The 21,627-nt window shown below is 46.2% G+C and overlaps 1 protein-coding gene across 14 annotated transcripts in view; it reads left to right on the top strand.

Moving 5' to 3' along the window:
• LOC142576305 (uncharacterized) overlaps positions 1-21,627 on the top strand; it is a 109,400-nt gene that overhangs the window by 60,340 nt on the left and 27,433 nt on the right. For all 14 annotated transcript variants that reach the window (XM_075686370.1, XM_075686374.1, XM_075686377.1 and 11 more), the window contains one exon: positions 18,349-18,452. In XM_075686370.1, coding sequence (XP_075542485.1) covers positions 18,349-18,452 — 104 coding nt within the window. The remainder of the gene's footprint in view (positions 1-18,348; positions 18,453-21,627) is intronic.

Raw genomic sequence — 21,627 nt, 5'->3', positions numbered from 1 at the left:
TTCATCGTCCTTCTCGCGGCGGCTCGTCTCTTGAGCATCTCTCAATCATGTTGTAATACTATCCCCTGGAGGCAGAAGCGCCGTTACGGTGCTGTTAAATATCCAAGGCGCGTGTAGAGTTGTAGAGTTTTAGTCAGGCGACGTGGACACTGTCACTGGTTGTAACAGCGGAGGACGTAGTGGGCGTGGCTAGAGCGATTTCATAGGTGACATCGGTCACTTGGCGGAGAACGCGGTATGGGCCTGTGTAACAGGACAGCAGTTTTTCACAAAGACCAAATTTACGCGATAGTAACTAAAGCGACACGAGGGTGCCGGGCACAAAATCGACATCACGGTGACGGAGGTAGTAGCGTTGCTTCTGTATGTCTTGAGACACTTGTAAACGAGGGCGCGCAAGTTGGCGGGCATGGCCAGCATGGGCGATTGCATCACAGGCATAAGCGCTAGTTGAAGCTGTGGTGGACGAAAGCTCAGTGTCCAGTAGTAGCATCGGTTCGCGGAAATACAAGAGGTAAAACGGCGCAAAGTGGACAGTTTCGAGACGGGAAGAGTTTTACGCAAAGGTAATGTAAGGTAGAGCCAAGTCCCAGTCACGGTAGTCGTCTGAAACGTATTTGGATAGCATGTCTGTAAGGGTGCCGTTCAAACGCTCAGTGAGCCCATTCGTTTGAGGGTGGTAGGAGGTGGTAAGTTTCTGCTTTATTGAGCAGGCACGCATGATGTCGTCAATGACTTTGGCCAAAAACGCACGGCCATGGTCTCTTAGCAACTGACGCGGAGCACCACGCATCAATATGATATGTAGGAGGAAGTGCTCAACAGTTGCGCAACTGGTCGGAAGAGCGCGGGTTACGGAGCAGCGGGTCGCGTAGTCCGCTGCGACGGCAACCCACTTGTTTCCTGATGTAGATGCCGGAAATGGGCCGACGAGGTCTAAGCCGACATGATGGAAGCGCTCGGCAGGGATGTCAAACGGTTGCAGGTAACCATCGGGGAGCTGGGAAGGCTTCTTGCGTCGTTGGGAAAGTTCGCAAGCGGCGACGTAACGTCGTACGGAAAGGGCAAGGCCCTGCTAGAAAAAACGGCGAAGTACACGGTCATAGGTTCGCGATACGAAGAGGTGTCCTGCCGTTGGTGCGTCATGAAGCTCTTCCAGAACGGTTGAGCGGAGGTGTTTAGGTATTACAAGTAGGAACTCAGAGTCGTCTCGAAGAAACTTACGACGGTACAGCGTACCGTCGTGCAGGACCAAGAGGCGTAGAGTAGCATTGGCTGGAGGCTGTTCAAAACGGTCGATGAGTGCTCTGATATAGGCGTCACGACGTTGGTCGTCGGCGAAACGAAGCAGCTGTGACACAGAGAAAACGCAAGCAGCATTGGCAATAGTGGAGGAGTCAGAGTCGTTAACAGGATAACGCGACAAGCTGTCAGCGTCTTGCTGCAGGCGGCCAAACTTCTACACCACAGAATATGAAAATTCTTGTAGCCTCAAAGCCAATCGACTAAACCGGCTTGTAGGATCTTTCAGCGATGAGAGCCAGAAGATAGCATGATAGTGAGTGACTTCGCAAAAAGCGCGACCGTAAAGGTGAGGACGGAACTTCGCAACCGCCCAGACAACAACAAGGCATTCTCGTTCCGTAATGGAATAGTTGTGCTCCGATGATGCGAGGGGGCGGCTCGCATGAGCAATAACGCGATCCTAGATACGCTGAAGCTGGGCTAAGACGGCACCTACGCCATGACCGCTGGCGTCTGTATGCAATTCTATAGGGCCACCAGGGTCGAAGTGGGCGAGAACGGGTGGTGAGGTAAGAAGAGTGACGAGACGAGAGAAGGCGGCGGCTTCTGAAGCACCCCACGAGAATTCTACGCCTTTCTTCAAAAGATTAATGAGAAGTCTAGCTATTGCCGCAAAACCTTGAACAAAACGACGAAAGTACGAGCATAGCCCTACAAAACTTCGAACGTCTGTGGCTGTCTTCAGAACCGGAGACTCTCGGGCAGTGCTAGTTTGGTCGGCATCAGGCTGTACTCCGGAAGCGTGGCCCAGAACAGTAATTTCGCGGCGGCAAAACGAAATTTGGATGAGTTAAGTTGCAGCTTCGCCTTTCGAAATACATACATCAAATATAGCTGTTAGCCGCTCAAGGTGAGTGTCAAACGTTCGCGAGAAGACGATGACTTCGTCGAGGTAGCAGAGACATGTGGACCATTTCAAACCTGGGAGCAAGGAGTCCATCATACGCTCATAGGTGACAGGAGCGTTGCACAATCTAAACGGCATTACATTAAATTGGTATAGGATATCAGGTGTGATTAACGCGGTTTTTTTCCGGTCCATATCGTCAACAGCAATCTACCAGTATCCAGAACGAAGATTAATAGAAGAGAAATAGCTGGAACCGTGCAGGCACTCAAGGGCGTCGTTTATACGTGGGAGCGGATAGACATCCTTCTTAATTAGGTTGTTCAGATGACGGTAGTCTACACAGAAGCGCCACATGCCGTCCTTCTTAAACAACACCACAAGTGACGCCCAGGGACTCGAAGAAGGCTCAATGAGGTTTTTTCAAGCATTTTGTTAACTTCACTTTGAATTACTCGGCGTTCCGACGCAGAAGCTCGATACGGTCGTTGGTGAATAGGCGTAGCATCGCCAGTAAGAATCCAATGGTTTATCGCGAGCGTCTAGCCTAAAGGGCGATCGTCGAAGTCGAAAATACCTCCGTAGGACGATAATACTTGGCAAAGGTCTTCAGCCTGCGCAGAGGACACGTCCATCGAAACCATTTTCTTTGTGTTTGGATCGGCGGACCAGGCTGGCGCGATGGGCCTGCTAAGCTCGCATGAAGCATCGGTCGATAATGCTGCCACGTGATGGTCACCGAAACAATCAGCGTTGGCAAGGCAAATACCTTGCGGCAGAATTTGCTTTGCCAATCTAAATTTACCTATAGGCATACAAGTGCGGTTCGCAGTAATAGTAAGTATACTGTGAGGCAAGGTAACGTCATACTGTAGTGGAATGTCGGGCAGAGGAGTGACGAGGTAGGGAAGACAACTGGTGGGGAAGACAACGGTTCAATAAAGACTATTGACTTTAGTGGCAGGCGAAGAAAGCCAGTGGGGCGTAGGCGGCACTGGGATGCGTCGGAAGGTTCTGCGGGAATCGGCAATTCAAGGTGGAGCGTACTGGCAAAGCAGTCAGTAAGAGCAGAATGCGCGGAGAGAAAATCGAGGCCGAGGATTAGGTCGTGGGGCAATGAACAATCACAGGAGTGTGGCGGACGGCGATGCTAACACATGCCGCACACATACCGATGTAGGCACAGTACCGCCATCCGCAACGCGAACGACGCGTGCCGATGCTGGATTGAGGAGCTTGTTCAGTCGTCGTCTCAAGGCAGCACTCTTAACAGAAAGATGTGCTCCTGTATCGATGAGTGCCCTGACAGGATAGACGTCAACATCAAGAAACCTTTGGTTCGTAGGTAACATGAGCAGAGGATTTGAGGGCAGGGTCGACAACGCAGCTTCACCTCCAGAAGCTGCAGTGCCTAGTTTTCCGGCTGGATCCGGGAAGCGATAGGCGGCGAAGAGAAACGACGGGGTTGGCGCAAACGAGACTGATGGCGTCCAGGTGAGGGCGAGCGCCTGTAACGAAGGTTCGGAGCAGGGGCATCAGCGGCAGCGGGTTCATGGCGGGTGGTAGAGAGAACGGAAGGTTCAAAGGTGCGGGAATAAGCGTCGGTATATGTCCTAGGAGGTGGTGGCCATTGGTTGCGGCAGTAACGAGCGACGTGGCCGATGCGACAGCAGTGGAAACAGATCGGCCTGTCATCAGGGGTACGCCAATCGGACGGGTTGCGGCGAGATGTGGCGGAAAAGGACTGCCGAGGATGAGCAGGCCCGCTAGAGAACTAGGGAACGCTGGGTTGAGATGTTGAACACACGGAGTTCAGGCCCATGTTCTCAAATTCCTGTCTGACTACGGCCTGAATCATGGCAATCGTGGTTGCAGGCGGATCGGGAGGCGTCGTGGAGAAACCTGGCTAACAGGCGGCCTCGAGCTCGCGGCGAACAATACGGGTGACGTCGTCACAGGTGGTGGCCTGACGCGGTCGACCCTCACACGTCGACGTAGCAGCGGTGTTGGGTAGCCGCTTGATGTGGTGTGTGATACGGCGGCTCTTGCCTTGTTCAAGGCGACGGCATTCTTTAATGATGGCGTCGATTGTCGAGACGTTCCCGAAAACAAGCAAATTGAAAGCGTCGTCGGCGATGCCTTTTAGCACATGTGCCAGTTTATCCGCTTCAGACATAGTATCGTCAGCTTTGCGGCATAGAACCAAGACGTCGAGGATGTATGAAACGTACGGTACTGTAGATGTATAAACACGAGACGCAAGAGCCTTTCTCGCGGCAACCTTGAGCCCGATTGGGTCGCCGAACAGTTCCCGTAACTTTTCTTTGAAACTGTCCCAACTGGTTATCTCGTCGTCATGCGTTTGGTGCCACACGCGTGGGGTGCCGCCGAGATAAAAGATGATATTGGCGAGCATAATCGTTCCATCCAACCTGTTATTAGCACTGGCGTGTTCATAGAGCTTGATTCATTCGTCAACGTCCTGTTCCTCCAGGCCAGAGATCACACCGTTGGGCAACCGCGACGATTAGAGCCATCGGATAAGCCGAAGCCGTTGCAGAGGCGACCTCGTCACCGGGAGGCATAGTGACAATCTCGATGTACCGACCACTTCGGAGTTTCGTATTGAGGACGGGGATCGCTAATCTCCGCCAGAATGTTACGTGTGGAAAGACACAGACGAAAGAGGCTATTTACAGGCTATTTACACTGGAGCAAGACAGCCAAGCCGACACAGACCCACTTCATCATCATTCTCGCGGCGGCTCGTCTTGATCATCTCTAGATAATATCGTAATAACATATATATATATATATATATATATATATATATATATATATATATATTAGAATTCAATATATATATGATTAGAAGCCCGGTGGTGATACACCCCTGCTGCATGGTACTATTACTATATGTGTATATATATATATATATATATATAGTAATATTACCATGCAGCAGGGGGTGTATCACCACCGGGCTTCTAATTTGAAAGGCGAACGTTTGAATACTCGCCTACTGCACTTTATTCTTCAGGCTTGGACTGGCGCCTGACACTGGCAAAAAATGATGGAAGCCGGTGCGGCTACACTAGTCTATCCGCAAACGAAAGAAAAAACCCACTAAGCGTCCACTATGAGACTCCCTCACCAGATCACGAATCCGCTTCACTGGCGCAGTATTTGGCCACTGCCTCCCTGATTACACGTGGCCTCAATCTACATTGGCTTTAGAATATCTGACCAAGGCGGCAGTCAGTCCTGCGATGCAGTATATGATCTTAATAATCTTTAAATCCTGACAGACGTTCCCTGGAAACTGAACCTGGCGACGGTTAACACGTCAACTCTATGGAGTGTGGCTAGCTAGCACGGCTTTTGAGAAATTCTCAGGCATTGCCAGGAATACTATTGTCCTTGGCGAGGTTGGAACTGGTGAGTCTTAGCACCTGATAGCTACAGAATTGAGTGGCCTACTTTAGACATGCTACACCTGTCTTAGTAACTGAGAAAGTGCTACCAACACTCGTGTCTTTTCTCTCTCTTTCGGTCACTTCCCCATTCCCTCTCCACCTGTGGGGTATCAAACTGAACAGAGTCTAGTAGATCTCTATGACTTTCTATCCTCCCTTCTGTCTCTCTCCGTATACTGTGCATACTAGCGGCCACGTCCTCTGCTTCAGGGATATTCGAGGAATAGCGTATACGGGGCAGTAATTCTAACTCATAAGGACATAGCAAGCAACATAACGAATTCTACAGCAATAATAAGAAGGTAGCAGTCACGGTACTAAAGTTCAATAATAGATAAATATTAAAGGTAGTGCAAGCCTACGCTCTAACCTGCAGTCATGATGAGGAAGAAATAGAACAGTTTTATGAAGATATTGAATTAGCAAGAAAAGGGTGAAAATTCAGTATGCTGTAGTTACGGGAGACTTCAATGCAAAAGTGGGGGAGAACCAGGCTAGAGAACAAGCATTTGGCAACTACGGCGTCGATTCTAGAAATAGTAGAGGAGAGACGTAGGTAGATTTCATGAAGAGGAACAGAGTCTGCACAATAAATACTTTCTTAGCAAGCGCAGTAGCAGGAAGTGGACCTGGGAAAGCCCCAATGGAGAAAAAGAAATTAGAGAGGTGTCATACTCTCTGGTAATCACAGCATAGTGCAGGGTCTGGCAGTATTATGTCAGATTAAAACGCAGTGATCAAAAGTTCAAGTCTAGGATTGCTCTCAGTTTGAAGAGAGAACGAGAAAAAACAGAGAACTAGAAAGGGGCCAAGCTAGGCTCAGTAAGGGTAAAATCAGACGAATTCTGGCTGGTGCACGCAAACAAATATGCACTTTCAGAATAGCAAAATAAATTTGACATAGAGGTGATGAATGAAACCGTGATTTGGTTGATTTCACAAATACCAATTGAGGTGGGAGGTAAGACACCAAGGGAACAAGTAGGTAAGCTCTCCCAAGTAGCAAAGGACATAATAAAGAAACGAGAAAGCGTGATGGTGACTAACTTAAGACGCCAGATAGAGCTCGCTAAAATGTGAAAATTGGTGAAGAAAAACGTTAGCTGTATCTGAATTTAGAACATCAGGAAAATTGAGCAAGCTTTAACAAATTGCCTCAGCATGAAGTCAGTGAAGAGAAAAGTTGGGACAAAGGAGGGAAAGAAGCATGCAGTAAAAGAGAAGCAGAATGATGTCGTCAGCACTTTCGATGATATAGTAAAAGCAGAAGGAGAATTCTGTACTCCCCTATACAGTGGCAGTGATGGTGGCTGTAGTGGCTGTAGCAAGGAGAGGAATTAAAAAACATGTTATTTTCTTGCAACATCTGTTATCAGGACGTTGAGCATAACAAAATACCTTAGAACAACTGTAGTTTCATTAAATGGACGAAATACGGAGGCACACTGCGCGTAATATTTTATTTACTTCTATTCTGATTTATCAGAACTACGGTTTCCGTAACAGATAAGCTGATTAACAATATCGCAGCTAGCTGAGCAATATCTCATAAATGATGTGACTGCTCTCGCTTCATGTGCATCCACGGGTACAATCCTTCCCTTTCATTTTGACAAAAAACAATGTTTCTCCTCATACAGCTGTCCAAGCACTCGCATAAATTTGAAATATTGTGTGAAGTATAGAAAGTACTGATGCCAGACAACCACTTAAAAAATAATATAATTTTACTGCCTAAGTTCAGGGACCGAGAGAAAGACATGAGGTTTATCGTACAAATGGTTCTTTGTCCTAATCATCATTGCAGGTAACACAATTTCCCATCTTCAGTACAGAGCGATTTCAGTGTCTAAGGGTAGGTGGTCATTCGTGGCGTTTATATATATATATATATATATATATATATATATATATATATATATATATATATATATATATATATATATTAAGGGAGCTTTAGAAAACTTAGACAGATCGCTGCTGTGTGATGGGCTTCATCACGACGGCATAGATTGTGTCGTTTTATAGCTACTCACGTAAATATACAGGTACAACAGAGAAAAAAGCTCCTGGGAAGGTACCGCAAGGAAAGACCTAGTTGAAAGTGATTGATAACTAAACCAAGGACGCTGTCACTAGCAGAGTAAGAGGAGGTAAGCATTCCTAGTGGCACCGATAAAAAAACGCGGACTCCAAGCACTTTCTGACTGCAGTCAGTAAAAACTCACCTGTATAATTCACTACAAATCCAAATACAAGGCTGCCAGGAACAGATTCAAGAAATATATAGTTTTCCTCAAATTCAGCGGTTCGAAATTTTTGACGGATATTGTACAAATCAATAAATCTGTAGTGGCTAATTGTTGTTGGATTCAAGTCCTACGTTGAGTACCTGGCATATAACAGTATTTAGTTCTTCGAGACTACATATACCATAACCCATAACCTCTTTGTACTTTTCTCTTCTAAAATGTTAAAACATACGCACCCCTAATGACGACTGCGGATGCATGCAAATGAATAAAGAGCCCGCAGCCGCCAATTTTTGGTATAAGTGAATCCATATGGCGAAGGAGTTGTCAAAGGCGGTTCTCAAAGCTAATGCGGAAGTGCAAGCATTTTTGCTGACATTAACTGTGACATTTCGATCCATTCTAGTGATTATTCTATGCACGTGCCATGTGAAACGAAAGCAAAAAAAACGGTAAATATAGGGGTATTTTATGTCCACGGACAGGGCGACCGTCGCTATACAGTTGGGGCTGCCTTTTATTTATTTTTTCTGCTCTTATGCCAGCGTATGTCGTGCGTAGTACGCGTGTCCCTTTCGTTTATGCTAACCTCCACGGGGAGGCAGTCGATGCAGTCATCTTCTCATTTCCGCGTGACCAGTTAAGCTAAAAGTAGGTTTAATGAATGGTAGCATGGAGCAGAGGTAGAAGTTCTAGCGTGAACGTCGCACCTTCAAATCTTCGTCCAGTACACAGCATTTTTGAAGCTTTCAGTGGCACCTGACACCCGCGAAAAAATTTCGAGAGCCAGTTGGGTTATACTAGTACAGGTAAAACGAAATTAGAAGGGCACACTGAGCTTAAACAAAGGCACTCCCTCACCAGAAAAATAATAGGCTTCGCTGGTGCAGAACTCGGCCGTTAATTTCTTTGTGATTTTTGCTATTAGCCCGTCGTCCTGAGTTAGGTCAGCCGCGGAGGGCCTGGTCAAGCGGGCGGTCAGATCTGCGAGGTGGTAGAGCGTGCAGCGGATGCACGCTCTGTATCTGGACAGCCCGTGCCCGGAAACTGAACCTGGCAACGTTGAACACTTGAACTCTCCAGTGAGGATACCTTAGCAGGGCTGTCTTGGGAATTATCAGGCATTTCCATGGATATTATTCGCCTTAGTGATGTTATAGAAACTGGTGAGGCTTATACAGAGCTGGCCAACGGCCACGTCCTCTGCTATGAGCACTGTCGGATAAGAAGCAATACCAAGTAGGATTTCTAATCTACAAGGAGATAGCGAGTATCATTGACGAATTCTGCAGCATTAATGAGAGGGTATCAACAAGAATAAAACTAAATAAGAAGTATAGAATAAATGTAGTAAAAGCCCATGCTCTACCCTCCAGCCAAAATGACGAACAAATAGAAAAGTTCTATGAACATGCTGAATTAGCGATGAGAAAAGTGCAAACTCAGTACAGTGTAGTCATAGCCAACTTAAATGTAACACTGGGGCAAAACCAAGTTTGACAAAAGCAATTTGCCACTACGGCATTGATTCTAGGAATAGTAGAGGAGATAAATTGGTAGAATTCGCGAAAAGGAATAAAATCCGCATAAGAAATAATTTCGGCCAATTGCAGCATAGCGCAGGACGTACAAGTGTTTGCGTATCACAGGTTAGTGAAGTTTGCTATCAATTTCAAGAGAGAAAAAGTAAAAAGAATAAACAGAGCAACCTGGACTAAGTAAGGGGAAAAGGATACGAATTCAGACAGGAATATTAACATAATATAGAGGTAATGAATGAAACCGTAACTTGGCTGATTGCAGAATCAGCAATCGAAATCGGAGATAAGGCACCAAGGCGAACCGTAGGTAACCTCTTCCAAGTAAAATGAAAACCAATAGAGAAACGACATAGCATGAAAGTGTCTAACCAAGGTGATCGGATATAATTCAACGAACACTCCAAGCTGATAAACTAAAAGAGAGTTATAACGTCGGAAAGATTTAGGAAGCTGCCAAAAATGGTCGCAACATGAAATCAGTGAAAACTTGGCGCAGGACTGGACAAAATATATGCAGTGCTAGATAAGCAGGATAATGTCAGCAGCAATTTCGGTAATACCGCAAAAGCAGCGGATGATTCTATACTGGCCTGTACAGTACCCAGAGTAATCACACTGCCTTCATTCAAAGTAGTAATGAACAGGATACAGGGGCTTCTTCTATAACTAACGATGAAGTTAGAAGGGCTTTAAAAAATGACATGTCCCAAAAGATTGCGGCAGGTGAAGAGGAAATAACAGTCGATTTATTCAAGATAGAGCAAATATTACACGTGAAAAGCTTGAGCCCCTTCATATGCAATGCCTCACGAGTCTAAGTATAAGGGAGAGCTGAAAGAATGCCAATAATATACTAATCCATGAGATGGGAGACTTGAAAGAATTCAAGAACTATAGAACCATTATCCTGTTTTCAATATTGTATAAAATATTCAGCCAGATAATTTCTAATAAAGTGTGGCCAACACTTGACTTAGGTCATCCAAAAGAGCAGTCTGGATTCAGGAAGAGAATATCTGCTCGTGACGCCAGACTGTTCTCTTTATTCTACTATGGAACTTCAATAGATATTCTACAATGAATGACGTCCATGTAATCAACAAGGTAATTGAGGCATCTGCGGAGTTTATCAACCTCTTTATACGGCTTTCATCAAGTATGGAAAAGCATTCTGCTCCCTAAAGATGCAAGCAGTCACGAACACATCGCGTAATGAAGGAGTAAGCAAGATATATGTGAATATCTTGGGAAATTTCTACAAAGATCCCATGGTTACCTTGCTCCTCCACAATAAAGTTAGAAAATGACTTATCAAGAAGGGGGTCAATCCCTTCTATGCTATTCCCTGATGGTTAGAGGCAGTATTGGAGGTATGAGACTAGGAAGGCTCAGGAATGAAGTCGAGCGGTGGATATCTCAACAGAGCACAATTTGAAATACGCATATTACATTGTACTGCCCTGCAACACTGGGGATGAATTGCAGCAGATCAATGAGCGCATTAACCGAGAAAATGTAAGAGTGCGGTTGGAATGGCTGGAAATTACTTTGCACAAGACAAAGCTAATGCTAATAGCCTAGCAAGAGATTAAGAATTCGTCATTGTCAGTCAGCCACGAGGTGCAGGTGCGCATTTATCTTGGTCTATTACTGAAAGGGGACTCTCATTATGAAAAGGCAAAGTACAGAAGATTAAGAATGGGTTGGAGTTCATACGGTAGGTATTACAAAATCCTGGCTGGTAGCTGACTACACAATTCAAAACCTTACATCCAATAATCCAGCATTAAACATACGAGATCCCATATAAAAAGCCGTTTTTCGCATACGTCATATGCTGTTATGGGATGTGGTTACGAGGAATACGGGGTTTTTTCAGTGTGGCGGTGTTTACAATTTACAATCATTACAAATTTACTATTGTAATTATTTACAAATTTACAATGATTGCATTCTACTGCAACTAACATACGAGGTCGAAACTTGGAGGTTAACAAAGCTCGAGAACAACTTAAGGACTGCGCAAATAGCGATGCAACGAAAAATATCAGGCGTAATGTTAAGAGACGGGAAGAAAGCCGACTGGGATCAGAAAGCAAACGAGCATAGCAGATACGCTAGTTGACAATACGGGGGAATATGGAGCTTGACAGAGTACGTGAGGAGTACGGCAGGCAACAGGTGGACATTTAGTTACGGAATGGGTACCAAGGGAAGGGAAGCGCAGCCGAGGATGGCAAAAATTTTGGTGGGGTGATGATATAACTCATATAACTGATATTCCAAATCGAGCCTGCGAATTTACTTCGCAGGCGCGAGTTGGAATCAGCTAGCGCAAGACTGGGGTAATGGGCAGTTAATTTCATTTCCCTTGTCCTCTCGTAGCTTCAACGCTAGTCAAGGAGGGAAGGTGATGAAGGTCCGAAGTCGGCGCCCCTCGATGATTCGAGTGCACGGTGGCAGCGCGAAGGAAGAGCCGTTGTCCGATGAAGTGACGCTTTATTGAAACGCCGAAGCGTCTGTCCGGGTCCAAGCCCGAAGCTCCGCTCTCCCTTCCACACAACCAAACATGACTTTTTAAGCCCTCAGTTGTACAAAGGATTCGCAAACCAGCCAATCACACATGCGAGTTCACATCATTGTAACCAATAGCACAACCACTTTCGTGCCGCACACGGCATTGGTAGAAACAGTGGCACTCTTTAGAACACGCCAGGGGATAGGATTTCTCAAAGACACGTGCCACCTCCCTCTCCCCTATGTTGGGCTGCGAGTATCGGCCCCTGATGTCTTCCCTCTTTTCACCTGCAAGGGGCCGCCATACAAGCTGCCGAGAATGTTCCGTGAAATCGCGGATTATTAACTCCATATCCGCCGGACAGCGGGCTACCCTGCCAGTACTGAGAAATCTGTCTCCCGTGCAGCTGTGTGCCGGCTAAGTGATAAAGCTACCGCCATTTTCACGGGAATCCTTAGCAGGGGCACGCGGATGCCAAACATCAAAGCGGCTGGGCAGCGTCGCGTTGCCCAAATTCCGTCACGGGACATTTGGGGAGTGCGTGGGCATTAGCGGTGGCGGTGACCTGAAGCACCCCACTACTTTCATCTTCACGCTTGTCTCCCCGAACGCTCCCCTTCAGTTCGGGCCTTCTACCCTTTTGTTCCGAGCGGGGGTGCAGTTCTAGTGCCTTTTCTACGGTGCAGCCACTAATCCGCTTTCTCTTCACGCGTGAGTGTTGCTCGCGTCCCCTCTTCGCGGAACCCATATGCGTGCCTCATTTCCGGTTATTGGCCGATACAGCAGGTGTGGGCTCGTCCTACGCAGAAGGGTTGAAATCTGGGCCAGTTGGTACATACTTGAACGAAAAAACCAGTCAAAAACAGAAAGGACAAGAGGAGAGGTTCACACCACAACGACTGGTTCTTTTTTAATCACATAGTGTAAAAAGACAAGAAACGCTTTTATCGTGACCGACTTAGAAATTCAAATTCTTTTTCAAGTAAGCGCACCGAGGTTGTACTAACGCAGTCATCACCTAATAAACTGATGTAGTACGCTTCCAAGATTTCCCGCTCTTCTTTGCCCTTGCCCCTACCAAGAATCGTCACATTGCTAAACGAAGGATAACAACCACACTCATTGCAATGGCGAGGCAAGTTTGCACTGTTATCTGACCCCAGGGAGGAGTGGTGCTCACGCAGGCGGTCATTAATACATCGACCGGTTTGGCCTATGTAAAATCTTTCGCACGTGAGAGGGAACTTATAGACAACCCCTGCAGCACATGCCGTAAAACGGTTTTCATGCTGCGCTGTGCAAACGTGGTTCCTTGCCCTGACTCGAGAAATACGTGAGCACAGACCCGAAAGCTTACAAGGGGCAGAAAACACAACACTTACTCCCTGCTTGGCGGCAACCTTCTTGATATTGTGGCTCACTTTATGCACATACGGCATAACTTCAAGTTTCCTAGGTTCAGTTGCCCCACCATCTGCCAGCTTTGTACATTCCTTCTTTAGCCTCTGAAGCAGCGATTCAGCCACCGCTTTCAAAAGAGGCGGTGGGAACCCTACGGCCTCTAAACGTAGGGATTGTGCGTCAAAGCTACTTTTAATGGCGTGGTGACAGCTTCTTTCAAGTGCATTGCGGAAACAATTGATTGCTGTCGTTGTGGTGTGAACCTCTCCTCTTGTCCTTTGTGTTTTTGACTGGTTTTTTTGTTCAACTCGTCCTACGCTTTGCTATAGTCGCCTAAACTGGGCCACAAAATAACAGCGAGGTCAAGTACCTAATCTCAAACTGACTTGGGCGATCCCTGTTATATGTGTGTGTGTGTGTGTGTGTGTGTGTGTGTGTGTGTGTGTGTGTGTGTGTGTGTGTGTGTGTGTGTGTGTGTGTGTGTGTGTGTGTGTGTGTGTGTGTGTGTGTGTGTGTGTGTGTGTGTGTGTGTGTGTGTGTGTGTGTGTGTGTGTGTGTGTGTGTGTGTGTGTGTGTGTGTGTGTGTGTGTGTGTGTGTGTGTGTGTGTGTGTGTGTGTGTGTGTGTGTGTGTGTGTGTGTGTGTGTGTTGTGTGTGTGTGTGTGTGTGTGTGTGTGTGTGTGTGTGTGTGTGTTCTGCAACCCTAAGGTCCTGAGGCATACTCCGCAAACGCTACCACATCCTTACCCAAAGCGACAGGTTAACGAACGCTTTTCCTGAGTCACCTCGTGTCGTGTATAGGTGCTTGAAAAACATAGGTTACACATTAATGTCTTCGAAAATTTCCACTTCTAACCTGACCGGTTGCAGCCGCTGCCATAAACCACGTTGCGGTCTGCCCTCATATAACACCTACATTGACTTCCACTAGCACAGCCAGCATATTCACGTTCACAATTAAAGGCTGTTTCAACTGCGATTCATGCAACCGAGCGTACTTGCTTGAGTGCGGTACTTGCCACATGGAGTACATAGGACAGACTGTATCCATTTAATCATCAGAATCCATTTCCAATCCAATCAGAATCCATTTTAACTATCGCAGATTGCATGCCAAATTTGAACCAAACTTACGACTCTTGAAACGTGTTAACATACCGGGACACTCATTTAACAACCCCAAAGTAACGATACTCGAATCTAGATTCCGCACCAGCCATGACCACGTGCTTCGCGAATCTTACTTTATTGATAAATTTAACATTGGCCTCGTCTGGAATAAATAAAACAAAGAAAAAACTAACCTGTTTAACTTTAGACTGAGCTTACCTTATATAACTTACCATACATTGTAATGCATATACAAATTTATCGTTTCTTTCTTTTTTTCTGTACATGTGGCTTTTCCACGTATGTGGCTTGAAGTTATACGCTTAACGCCTCCATTTTGGATAATTCGAGGTTCCGCTTAGAGCTGCCATGTGCTGACATCCCGCCTATGTATATTTATGTGTACGTCATTTTGTTTTCACTACGCAGAATCGTGGTAACCGCTGACCCTTACCTGAGAGTGATGTTTGCATACTGTATCCTGAACACATCTGCATTTCATTGAGTTCTGTATTTAAATATGGCTGTCCTAGATAATGATAGATGATGCGCAGTTTATGTTCTAGTTAGCGTAAATAGCGCGCTCTCTGCTCTTGATAAGGTGCTTTTAAAGCTGTTTACGAATTGTTCATGCGTTACTGCACCCTGACCAAAGCTGGTCCACATGCCTAAAACGTTAAGTAATCATGTCTTACTTCCAAAAGGTTCGTTGTCTGATTCAAGTCATTCACATGTGCTTGAAAGCGTTATATGTTTTACAGCGTGTTTCATGGCCTCCCGAGGGAATACTACGTAGCACTAACTTATATTTCGCAAAAATGCTTGCGCAGAACTACAAGTATTTGGATTTATTGCGAATTCTGCAAAATATTGCGCCTCCTGAGCGTATATTACTTAGCGGCACAAAATTTAGCACGCAGCCGTGGCGTAACTGCACACGCCACCAATTTAGCATCTGGCCCATCACGAAACAAGGCTGATCATTATGACAAGTCTGTGTGTGAAGTACAATGGGTGCGCTTCAAATACTGCTTTTCTAACAAACATTGATCAGGCAAGTGTTCGAAAGTGTCACGCGGCCGTAATCAGCTACGTTTCCCAATGCCCCGAGATAACTCTGATCAAAAGAACGAAAAATGAGGCGCGTTGGTGTTGATTCATGGAAAATGGTCAGAGCGAACGACAAGGTGAAAGTGTGGCTCTTTCTTCGGCCTCGCTGTTCGCGCTACCCATCCCCATAGTCACTCTGCGTTAATTACCTGCGTTAACGCAGCGTTTATGTTAAGTGCATATGGGGTGCATTTCAGTGGAATGTTTCACGAAATGTTAAGGATGCTAAGATGATTAGGAGTGTAAGAAATATTTGCTTGAACCCTAATTCATTACGTTTACGAAGCGTGTTATCACGTTTGCCCGGTGCTCTCGGTAAACTCAACTATGTACCTGCTTTGTGTTTAGCGAAATTCAGGGCACGATAATGGGTGATAAATGTCGGACGTTCAAAGAGGGCGGGTAGTCGTAGTGTTTGAAATAAGTTGAGTTTTAAAGTGCTACGGAGCTTTAGGGTTTATTTTATGAGTGGTGCAGAATGCAAGCCATGCTGCTGAGAACTATTATCGCAACTAAGATCAAAATTAGCAAATAAATTGGAAAACCAGGCTGGCAGGAGAAAATACGACCAGCGCTTACGCGAAGTAAAGTCACGGAAACTGAATAAATCGTGGGCGAATTACTGCCTTTGAGAAAACCTTCGTAACAAGTGCTCAAAAACTTCACACGCGGAGAAGATTTCAAACGGGTCAGTAAAATTGAAGCGACCGTTTAGCGTATGTGGTTTAGTTCCGTTCAGTTCAGTGTATTTCCAACAAAATGTTCGGGGTCCTCCAGGCAAAAAAGCATAATTAGTGCAACCCAAATTTATTGGTCCTGCTCAAACGAAACAGTTTCGCTATTTCGTTCAATAGCACATATTCACCAGATTTTTAGAAGAACCGCTTCTGGGCACTACTAAAACGTAATCATAGAGAAAAAAATTGTGTTTTGCAAGTTGAGCGCGAGTATGCCGGGCTGTTGCGTGACATCGAGGCGCTGACAAATTTGAGCAGATAACATCTTTTGCAGCCACTTGCATAGAAGCACGTCAGCTTCTCGAATCGACCATTTCTCGTAAATGATCTTTATTAACGAAACATTTATGTTATGTAAGATCAAATTACGCAAAGAAGAATTTGGCTATATCGTTTCACACCAAAAAATACATGTCGGCCAACTGATATAACGAAAATCCTGTGATAATGAAGAGTATACTTGATTTGTTTGACCAGTATTGGGCGCCGTTGAGGGATACGCAAATGTTCATTAAACATACAAAAATAATGTTCTCCCTTGAAATATTTTTGGAAATGACTTGTTCTGGAGCGCTATAACGTAAGACTATTCCAAACTTTTCTATTCCAATTCTGCAATCAGCCCCACGCGATTGCTTAAAAACTTTTTTGAACCACCCCCACTTCGCCTGGCTGACACGGGGTGTCACAAAAACCGCGATAGCTTCCTATCTGATATGTCGTGCGCACGCTGATTATGTATGATTTGATCGAACAAAAGAAAAATAGTTATTTCTGATTCGACGCCTTTTCGCCATTAGCCCTCGGCTATTGGTCAAAAACTTTCGGGCTGCACCCACTACTCCTGCCTGTCACGCGACGTCACAAAACCGTAAAAACTCACTGCGTCAAAGTGACGTGTACGCGTTAAAGATGCATTAATATGCCGAACAAAACTGAGTTTTCTTCTGAATAGCCGCAGGCTGCCCCGTTCCGAAAGGAATAAAAGATGGCTGGCGCCGGTCGTCCGGGCACTGGCTGCTCGCACGTGCGGGAAATCATGGGTATATGAGCGTGTAATAAAATTTTTGCGTGGCCGCGCAACGTTTTCGAGCACTTTCGGCCCGTTTACGACCTCGTTCTGCGAACTCTTTTTGCTGAGGATCCATTTTAGTGTCATTCCTAAGCTTCCGTTGAATGCTGCCGCAATTTTCGACCAGCCACCGCGAGTTAAATAAGGGAAAGCGGACCAATTCCAGACGCCAGCATCACCGTCTTCGTCCGGTTATCGATTTTCAGTGCAGTGGTTCGGTCCCATCAGATCTCTCTCCACTTGAACGTCCTCCTCGCCTGTTGTCAGCCAATTAGATAAGACAAGCCGCTCAGCGTAGACAATGTTATTCGTTTTTCAAGCAAAGAAAAGTGACCTCCTATGAACGAGGAGAGCGTTTGATTGGTCTGTTCAGACAACCCAGTGGGTGACCGCCCGGCGAGGGTGTCGGCGGTTACGCAAATTTGACGTCAGTAGATTGGAATAAAAATAGTTCGGAACAGTTTTACGTTACGGGCCCCTTTACGTTTTACGTTACGGGCCCCTGATTTACGAATTTTCTTATAGATTCTTAAAATAATATCAGAGATGTTCAAGCATAGCTGAAGGGACAGCTGGCATGAAACGACAGTTATTAAAAAATAAACATTTAGCAATTAGCAGGAAATTCAGTATTACCCCGAACCTTTGAAATTTTGCCTCATAATACCCTTAAAATGCGACCCTGCCAGAGAATTTCCTTTGTTCTGTCTGAAAATAAAGCAGAGGTGATACATCGCACACCGGGTACGAAGCTCAGCGCTTATGTTTTTTCTTACGTTTTTATTTTATTGACAGGATATACGTATATATTACTGCCAACCAATCCTTTCTACCAGACTCAGCTCAAAAGGCTGTTTTTCGCATTAAGGAATGTTGCTCAGGATTTATATATCCCCTATAAATGTGAGACGACTAGCCAAAGAAAATTAACATGCCGTGGTTATCTTCTACAGTGCTACGTATAACTTATGCTTTTGCAGCTGAGGCTCCATCTAAAACTCGTCCAGCCCCTGAAACTCGGCCCAACAGTGGTGGCAAAACTACTTTGGCCCCTGATTACTGGCCCGGTTATTTGTTCCCATATGTAAGTAATCCTTTTTATCTTTATAACCCTTATTTATTCTTCGTGATCTATTCAATCACACTGTTATAGGAAGGTACGGCCTTAACTCAGGATACATATGTATGTGCGCTCATCAAGCTCGAACGCATCGAACGCTTAAATGAAGGAAACAGCTCAGTGGTGTAAGCGAATATTTGTTGAGACGTCGAGACGAAACGCTGCATTGATGAATTTTAGTGACGAATGCGTCTGACAACAGTCCTCACCTACGGTGGCGAATTGCCACACAGCGCCGCCACCAACCGCTGCATGAAAACGTTCTGACAAAAAAAAAAAAAAAGAAAACAGAAACTCCAGTTGCCACGCGCGACACCAACGCCCATCTTTCCCACGAAGCCCAGGTTCGGATTCCTATTTGAATCTGGGCTTCGTATTCATATTCTAATTCCATCCATGCCCAATTTTGCTGGCGCGGCGGGCTGCGTGGTACACAGTATTAATGTCTTCTTTAATCCCGAAACATCCTGGAAAACACAAAATGCTGGGGCGCATCAGTGATCTTCTATACATTTTTTAGGCAATTGAAAAACGATGCTTTAGAGCACAACTGCCGTCAGAATCACATCGCGTATTCCTGTCCTCGAATCTCTTCATTTCGTCTGTGTGGCGGAGTAAATTGAGTAGCCCGATGGAGAAAAGAAATAAAATTGGAAAGACCCTAACGTCACGTTTCTAAAGCCACAAGTGCAGCCATCATGGTGTGCCACCTCCCTTTCTGTCTCTGTTAAGCTCGCTGGAGAAAATGGCGCGAGCTTTCAACATGCGTTGCGACGAAGCGCTGGAAGTATGCGCTGCGGACGCGCATCAAAACGAAACCTACGAAACTTCTGTAACAGCTTTAGTGAAACAGACGCGGTCCCTCGTTTTAGTGTGGCACGTTAAAAAAAGGCGACGAAGACCTGCGCCGTGATTACGTGTTGCTGGCTGACACTCGCACTCACGGACTCAAATGACAACTTTAACGCTCACACACCACACTCCAACCACAGCTTTTTTGGCTAACGGAACTTGCTTCGACAAAGACCCGCGCTGAAAAATCTTGTCTCCCTTTTCCGAGGCCGAGAGCAGCAACTACAGCTTCACGAGAGTGGTCGGTATGGCAAAGAGCATGTTTCGCACACCAGTTCCAGTGCTCGCTTGCAAAAATCCCCATGTGACTTCCGCCACACTGTCTTTAACTTATCCAGGCTGGCCAGGGCATCTCCTACGCTTTCCTTCCTCCAGGAGTGGCACCATGAAGGAAGGAAGCAAAATAGAAAAGGCCCTGTCATCATTCTTCTAAAGCCAGATGTGGACGCTCCACCACCATTCCTTTGCCACACACCTACGCGTCTTTTCTTTTGCGATAGTAAAGATATATATGGACACTCCAGGCACATTTTTGTCGTCGCCGTCGCCATGATGCTCCGTATCAATTCAAAGAACGATAACACCGTCGCCGCGCGTCCTGTGCTGTATGTGCGAGTGAAAGCAGGCGAGGGAAGGCAACGACCGCGGCTCAATCTGGCACGCGCGACGGCAGAAAGCGGAGAGCAAACGCGCTGTCTTCCGTCGCGTGAGACGCCGTGGCGGAATGGAAGGGAGGGAGGCAGGCCGGCATCGCGCCCCGGCACCAACTGAGCATCTCGCGACTGGGCGCAAGGTGAAATGATGATCGCGGCTCCCTCTCTCGCGCCATATATGGAGGAAAGTGGGAACGCAATGCGGGAGAGAGGGGGGGAAGGGACGGCTCCGACTCCGCCAACGAGTGCGTACTTTGCAGGGCCGCCCGCTGTTACGCGCGCCGTATCTTCAAAAGGGTTCTGCAGACTGTTGTGCGCTGTGCTTTCGATGATCTTGCACTGAAGCAGTAGACCGCACGAAGCTCTCTTCGCTCGCTGCTGCTGCCGCGCTTGCTTACAACGGCGTTTTCACAGAAAGTGCCCGTGCTCATCGAATGTGGTGTGTTCACATTTGTTTGTGAGAGCTGGCAACACACTTATTAATTCATTAGTAAACGAACGTTTCCACGTTTATACTGCCGATAAAACTATTACCCTTATTTCGTATAGCTGTCTGTTCATTTGCTATCGCAATGAATGCTTCGCCTTTAAGGTGAAACTGCGACTCTCTTCTCTTTCGCTCAGTTCATCTTGCCTACGCCTAATGCGTTCTTCCATAGTGCTGGCGTGCCGTGAAACTAAGCTAGCGTTAAAGTAAATGGAGGAGACAGCTTTATAGGAAAGATTCTGCGAATGCGCTGCGAACACTGTCAGTGTCGCACATGCCAGCGCGGTGCAACAGGTAGAAGCAGACGCGCTAACGACGGCCAACGATCGTGAAGACCGCACGCGTTTCCTCGCTTGACCACGCGAACCGGGCGCGGTCACTACGACAACGCTGCTGTTTGCAACACCAGTCCCAGTGCTCCTTCGCGAAAACAGCACGTGATTTCCACAACCCTTTATCCGACCCCGCGGAGGTCGCCAGGCCCTCTAGTAAGCTTTTGTTCCTGCATGAGTGACCCTCACGTGCACAACAAAACATTTTCTGAGCTGTGGGAAGGTGCCACGTCACTTGTATAGGCACTGGAGATATGTAACTCGACGATGATGATGACGAAGATGATCATTTATTGGCATGCCGTTTGAAACAGGGCGGGGAGAAAGCATCACCTAGCCTGCTTGAGTTACTCAGGTATGCTATCGATGCCTTTCCTTCCAGCAATCTGCATACATCTCTTTCAACTTCTCTATCTACCTTGTACCGCTGCCTATGTCTGTAGTGGACCCTGCAGTGGATAATACTCCAAACGTCTCTTGCTGACACGTTGATACTTCCGTCTACATTAAATTCAAGCGCTTCTGGAAGTTTCGCGTTACGTACTGCTTTCGCTGGTTGAATCCCTTCACATTCCATTAGGATGTGCTGAGCGGTCTCCGGATTTTTGTCGCAGCATACACATGTCTCATCTAATTGCGAATATTTGCTCCGGTATGTTTTTGTCCTTAGGCAACCAGCTCCAGCCTCAAACAGCAAGGCGCTTCACTTCGTGTTATTGTACACATTTTCCCTTGTAATTTATTTTTTTTATTCGTGTGAATCTCCATGGTCTTTTTCGTTTGAATTCTTCATATCCAATTCGCTTTCTCTGTTT

Source organism: Dermacentor variabilis, chromosome 3 (genome assembly GCF_050947875.1).
Source record: "Dermacentor variabilis isolate Ectoservices chromosome 3, ASM5094787v1, whole genome shotgun sequence".
NCBI lineage: Eukaryota > Metazoa > Arthropoda > Arachnida > Ixodida > Ixodidae > Dermacentor > Dermacentor variabilis.
Note: the sequence above shows the minus strand (reverse complement) of the source record. Positions and strands in the feature narration are given on the sequence as shown.